Here is a 7249-nt window from a genome sequence, read left to right on the forward strand (position 1 = left end):
TACAAAGAAATCTCAGTATCTCAGTTACGTTTCGTATCATTTATTTTGCCGCATAATTGTCATCACGAGCAACACAGAACCGCTAATGCCGAACTAGTGGGCGCTTACCCTCAGCGAAATATCCTGGTGATTTTGGTCTGCTCCGACTACAAAATCTGCCGCTATCTCCAAATCTCTGTTGTAACGGTTTCCTTTCAGAAACTTCTTGAGCAGAGGGAACAATAAATAGATGGAACAAGATCCAGACTATATACATGGTGCTGTAGGGTCGGAAGTTTGAATCGAATTAATCCGTTTAGGGATGACGACCAGTGTTTGGTCGCGCCTTGTCATGCTGTACTATCGAATCTCTACAACCTCGGACTCGTGCGAGTCTATTATTTGAGGGCTGGTAGAGTTGAAAATATATTTTTCAGAGTTCATTGTTTGCCCTTGTTTAAGAAATTACATATGAACTATGCATGCACTCCATTGACTGCACTTCGGTCTCCGGTTCGTAGTGGTCGATCCAAGATTCATCACCAGTCACATTTTTATGCATAAAAGTCTCTCCTTCCTTGCCATATCATTTCGAATTTTGGGTACACGTGTTTTTTTCTGTGTTGTCATTTCTGAAGTTAGCTGTCGTGGGACCCATCTTGCAGAGACTTTTCTGTAACCCAAGACAGGATGTCACGATATAATCGTTTTTTAAAAGTAACATCATCAGCTTGGTTTTCTTTACCCTTTGATTCGCCCTAATCATGAGGTCAACAGGTTTTTGATTACTCGTATAGGAGGATGCAGAAAGTGGCCTACTTGGTTGCATGTGTGAAGTTTCATGATTGTAGCTAAAATATGTTTTGATTAATGGGCAAACTGTACTTACAATATATCATCCCACCTTCGCATTAATAGAAATAATGACTTTTGTTATCATCATTACAGACGGTTGGTTTCGGACATCTGACATTGGTCACAAGAACGAAAAAGGACAAATGTTTGTGCACTGTCGTCAATTCAATGCCATTAACCACAAGGGAACCATTCACTACCCAGGTTGGATGGAGGCCAGAGTAGACAGCCACCCGGATATCAAAGTTAGTCAGTTAGTCATTACTGCAAACTAAACAGACGAATTTTATTAGTTTGAACAATTAAATAGCCTGAAAACCTGTTAAAAGTCCTAAACTCGTGACTTTAGAGAATTCTGACAGGTTTTGAGTTTTAATCATTCGATATTGTGATTAAAAATGTTTTGAAATTTTAAAAAATACCTTTACGGAGCAACTCCTAACCTTAAACCATTGCAATAGTTATTGAACTCCTCTCCTTCCTCCTCCACCAAACTCTCAGCAACAAAAGCGACTTTCTTTAAGAGTAACAGCGGTACTCAACTTCTTCAAACTGGAGTGTACTTTGTTCCTAACTGATTTTCTTTTAACGTAAAATTTACACAATTTTATAATTGTGGCACAATCTCATAATGAAGGAAAATTTGACACTATTATATTTTATATCAACTTGTAAAAAGCCCGCAATTTCGCGGGGAATGAACTATTTCCATTCGATATTATACCCACCATTATTTAATGAGGGCAGATTGGTAAACAACGTTGTCTGTGTAAGTTGGTACAACTTCTGTTGATTTTTATGTGTGGCCCAACATGAAGTGTAAGCCGCTATAGCCTCTGACCCGTGACACAGCAACATATAGTTGTCCCCGTAGGAAAACAGATTGTGGTAATAAAATCAACTGCGAAAATAAACCTGAAGTAGCAGACGTGAGCAGAGTTGAAAGACGATCCTGGGATCGAGAACTTACACAGTACAGTACTCTGGTGATCATGGTTGGTGGCGTTTGGCACCGTTTTTATGCACCTCCACTGACATTAAATTATAAAAGGAAATCAAATTATCTGTTTATCTATCTGTAAAAAAATACATTTCTAATTTTCAAATTTCAAATGGCACAATGTTCTCCACAAGGCTAGACTATATTTAAGAAAGGATTTTCAATTCCATTGTATCTTCCAACGATATTCTACATGTTTTTATATTTCACTTTCTAAACTGCATTACACAGTTCCTCCCCGCCTCCCCTCTTTTCACTTAATTAATTGCGCACCTTTTTAGAAATATCTAGCATTCTGTTTTAATTCGTGCTTCCTTACAAAGGAGCATACTAATTTCCTGCCAACCAATGTTTTGTTTATTCATCTTAACTACGCCACTACCACATTATCTCATTCATCTTTGGTGTTTCATTCATCCTGTTTTGTTGATAAAGGGGAAACCCGAAACGTTCATTTGATCTGTTTTTGTAATTAAATTGAAGCTTACATTCAATTTCACATGATTATTTATTTCTTCGAGCTTCGAGCAGCAACATTTACATTAAGTGAATACATTATACTGGGATGTAGGAGCTTTCGGAATGTCTCCCCTTTACTTTACTTATGGAAAAACAAACATCCTAGCACCTTTACTAAGACTTATGACTAAGCCTAATAGAAAACAAAATATACTCCGATATCGAGCTAACCCTAATAGAAAAAATGATGACAAATTGAATAAATAAACGCCTGACAAAAGATCAACGGTGAAAATACAAATTTAAAGAATATTGGGGATGTAAGAGCGTTCGGAATGTCTCCCCTTTACTTAACTTATGGAAAAACAAACACCCTAGCACCTTTAATAAGACTTATGACTAACCTCTCGAGCTAACCCTAATAGAAAAAAACAACTCTCCGACTGCTTTGAACTACCTTTTAAGACTTAACAAATCAAAATGGCGGCCGAAAATCAAAACAATGGTCAAATTAGGAAATTTTAAACTTTCACAAATCTATCAAGGTTTGTTCTAGAGTTGTAAAAATACTTCTATATAATGACAAATTGAATAAATAAATGCCTGACAAAATATCAACGGTGAAAATACAAATTTAAAGAATACTGGGGATGTAGGAGCTTTCGGAATGTCTCCCCTTTACTTAACTTATGGAAAAACAAACATCCTAGCACCTTTACTAAGACTTATGAGTAACCCTAATAGAAATAAAATCCTTCGATCTCGAGCTAATCCTAATAGTAAAAAAAAGAATCAAAATAACGACTGAAATACCTTCATGTGATCAAGTGAATAATATCACCATGAATGTCACGATTTGCTGAAAAATGCCAACACACACACACACATGTATACACCACACACACAAACACACACACACGCACACACACATAAACATACACGAATTAGAACATACTACTATATAACAACACTGATCACCGCTAAATCAACAACACAACGGAAGTAATAATAATACTTAATGTCATAAATAGATGACGCAAATTGACAACTTTTTACAGTGCCGAAATTGGGACTGTTTAGTGTCGTCGGTACGTATTTTATGATATCTGTGTGACTCAACGAACATTCAAACTGACTTTAAATTATAAAAGGAAATCAAGTTATCTGTTTATCTATCTGTAAAAATACATTTCTAATTTTCAAATCTTTCAGTAGAGTTGTGCACCGTATCATTTTTTTTTTACTCAAATAAGCACAATGTTCTCCACAATGCTATATTTTTTTAAGAAAGGATACCATGGCTTGCAATAACGTTTGGCTTTTGTCGATAACGACATTTCTGTTTTTATGTGTATTTTCCGCTCCATGCGTCGAACTCGCCTTAAGATTAGCACGAACGACGTTAAAACAAATTGGCAAATGTTGATTTAAAGATAGAACTTGGGACAATGTGTATGAAACTGCGCCAGACAAAGCAGAAACAAAATTACAAGAAAAAAGGCATCTCCAAAAGGCAGTTTTAAAGCCTATTTCCAAAAGTCTAACGCTCAGGCTTTTACAACAAGTATTTCGTTTAGATAAAATTTTGTATCTCGATCCTTTTTCCTTACAGAGAGCAGGTTACCATAATTTCTTAAGTATAACAAAAAATATCATAGTAAGGGTTGATTAGGTCAAAGGTCTTTAAATACCCCATGCAAACCCCTTTGAAAATATTCATTTGAAATGTTTCTTTTTCAGAAAAGCATCATCCTGGGTATTCCTGATCCAGTTGTTCACGAACAGATTTGTGTTTGCATCATCAAGACTGGGGAGTCGACGATTACAATTGAGGGCATCAAGGAATATTTCAAGTCTTTATTTTTAACGAGTGAGACCAGCGACATCACGCCGATACCCAAATACTATTTGTTCTTTGACGCATTTCCACTTAATGCTAATGGGAAAATATATAGAACTGGGGTTAAAAATTTGGCTGTAAAACGAATAGAAGCTGAATGTAACACATAATATCCAAAAGTAAAAAAAACTACGAAGATAAAAACAAAACATCGAAAAACCGATTTCTATATATCATATAGAAAAGTAGAAAACAACGTATATATGGCCAAAGTAAAAGTATCATATATTACATCTTAATGGGTTTATACATATATATGGAATATGTTAAGTGTTGTTTGTAAGCATAGGACTTCTTGAAAAACGTTGCTTCAAATACTCGTACATTGTGTTGAATTTGTGCCAAATAAAAATTTTCTTTTTTAAAGATTGTGAAACGTTGAGGATGTTTCGATACACCTACAAAATACATCTATATCATCTTGGCCAGATATACCCCATTTGTCACAAAGTCTTTAAGTAATTTTTTAAAGATGTCCACATCTTCCCTTAAAGACTTCTTAGGTTTTAAAGTTTAAAACATGTCATGTATATCATGATCAATGGGTATTTTAAGTACGATAAGATTTCGCCAGGAGCCAAACTTGAAAAAATGTGATTTGTCACGGGACAGCAATTATGAAGGCCAGACGTTTACAACCTTTGGTAAATCTTTCGCATTCCTTCAGCAAGTTAGATAATAACCTTACAGCATATAGTTATTCACATTATTTATTAATTTTTGGTTCGCATGCAATATCGTTTTGACACTGTATAATTATAATGGCGTCACGCTCCAAAAACACCAAATTGTGTAGTCAGATAAATATAATAATCAATAATAGTAATAATAAATATAATGATGATGACGATGGTGATGATAATAATAATAATAATAATAATAATAATAATAATAATAATAATAATAATAATAATAATAATAATAATAATAATAATAATAATGATAGTAATAATAAAAATAAAAATAATAATAATGATAGTAATAATAAATAAAAAAAATAAAATAATAATAATAATAATAATAATAATAATAATAATAATAATAATAATAATAATAATATAATAATAAATAATAATAATGATAATAATAATAATGATGATAATAATAATAATAATAATAATAATAATAATAATAATAATAATAATAATAATAATAATAATAATAATAATAATAATAATAATAATAATAACAATTATAATAACAATGGAAACTTCACAATTTTAAAAGTGTTTTGTTTTTGGATTTTTGCTGTTGTTAGCTTTGTTGCTTTTTTTAAAGGTACGAAAGGCATTCTAATCACCATTACTTGTTTATTTCGTTACTTTGAGGTCAATGCTTTGTCATAATTTGTTAAATTTAAATTTGTTAAATAAATCAATTTATAATAAAAGCGTGACGACACTGATTTTATTTTGTTTCCAAGCTATCTGATCCTTACGATGATTCACCGGTGAAATACAAATTTCTGCAAGTAAGCAATATCTTTCTGCAACGTCTAAGAACTGGAGCACCCTTTGAGCTAGGACGAATTAACAAACGAATACACACTACACACTCAATGCCGACGGCCGACAGTGCGACGAGAAACCCTTATCAAAGGTCATTACTTTATGCAAGACTTTTTTTCTTTAACCCCCCCCCCCCCCCCCACACACACACACACACACGCCAACCCCGAAAGATAATGTGAACTGAATTCAAATGCAAAGACATGTCTTTTTTAACCTTTGCACTTTATCTAGATTGAATATTATATTATCGTATATCGGGGGCGTCTGTCAATAATCGTTGCAGCGGCTTGAGAGGAAACGTTCTTTTTAGGCTAGCACTATTCAGTATCTGATACTGAATAGTGGTTTTGCACTATTCAGTATGAGATACTGAATAGCGGTTTTCCACCGGTGTGTCTTTTTTACGAAACCCGCCGAAACCCGCCGAAACCCGGCGAAACCCGACAATATCCAGCAAAGTTATGGGAAGTAGACAACTGTGGGGAGTGAACCCGAGACTCAGGGAAGTGTACACCAGTCGGGAGTGAACCCGAGACTAAGGTTATCGGCCGGTTTCGGCGGGTTTCGTAAAAAAGAATTAGTGCTTTATTACGAAACCCGCCGAAACCCAGTCCCAGGTTCACTCCCCAATGGTGTACACTTCCCTGAGTTCTAGGTTCACTCCCCACTGCCACCTACTTCCCATAACTTTGTCGAGATTCGTCGGGTTTCGTCGGGTTTCGGCGGGTTTCGGCGGGTTTCGCAGGGTTTCGGCGGGTTTCGGCGGGTTTCGGCGGGTTTCGTAAAAAAGACACACCCGTTTTCCACTATTCAGTATCTGATACTGAATAGTGGTTTTGTACTATTCAGTATCTGATACTGAATAGTGGTTTTGTACTATTCAGTATCTGACACTGAATAGTGGTTTTGCACTATAATACGGTGTTGTTGTTTTTTTTCCGAAACCTGACAAAGAGGGCAGCTGTGGGGAGTGAACCTGGGACTGGGTTTCGGCGGGTTTCGTAATAAAAAGCAATTACTTTTTTACGAAACCCGACGACACCTGGCAATATCCGACAAAGTTATGGGAGTTAGGCAGCAGCGTGTGTGTGTGTGTGTGTGTGTGTGTGAGTGTGTAAGGGAAGGGGGGGAGGAAGGGATGAACCTGAGAACCAGGGAAGTGTACACCAGTGGGGAGTGAACCTGGGACTCTGGGTTTTTAAAACAGCAGTAAAAAAATGGGGGGAGGAGGGGGGTTACTTTTTTACGAAACCCGACAATATGCGGCAAACTTGTGGAAAGTAGGCAAAGCGTGGGACTGAACCTGAGACAGTGAAGTGTACACCAGTGGGGAGTGAACCTGAGACTATGGTTTTCGGCGGGCTTCAGATAATTTCATATAAAAGCAATTACATTTTTATAAAACCCGACGAAACCTGGCAATATCCGAGAAAGTTATGGGTAGTAGGCAACAGTGGGAGTGAACCTGAGATTCGGGGAAGTGTACACTAGTGGGAGTGAACCTGGGACTGGTTTTCGGTGAGTTTTGGAGGGGAAAAAAAGCAA

General features: G+C 35.9%; 1 protein-coding gene across 1 annotated transcript in view; it reads left to right on the top strand.

Annotated features, from left to right (window-relative positions):
• LOC144967711 (uncharacterized) overlaps window positions 1-4559 on the top strand; it is a 51715-nt gene extending 47156 nt beyond the window's left edge. Inside the window, exons 4-5 of the mRNA XM_078905265.1 lie at window positions 928-1079; window positions 4034-4559. Coding sequence (XP_078761391.1) covers window positions 928-1079; window positions 4034-4303 — 422 coding nt within the window. The 3' untranslated portion in view covers window positions 4304-4559. The remainder of the gene's footprint in view (window positions 1-927; window positions 1080-4033) is intronic.
• The last annotated feature ends 2690 nt before the right edge of the window (window positions 4560-7249 follow it).

Source organism: Berghia stephanieae, chromosome 3, assembly GCF_034508935.2.
Source record: "Berghia stephanieae isolate SIO BIC M18660-M18661 chromosome 3, UCSD_Bste_1.3, whole genome shotgun sequence".
In the NCBI taxonomy this organism is placed as follows: domain Eukaryota; kingdom Metazoa; phylum Mollusca; class Gastropoda; order Nudibranchia; family Aeolidiidae; genus Berghia; species Berghia stephanieae.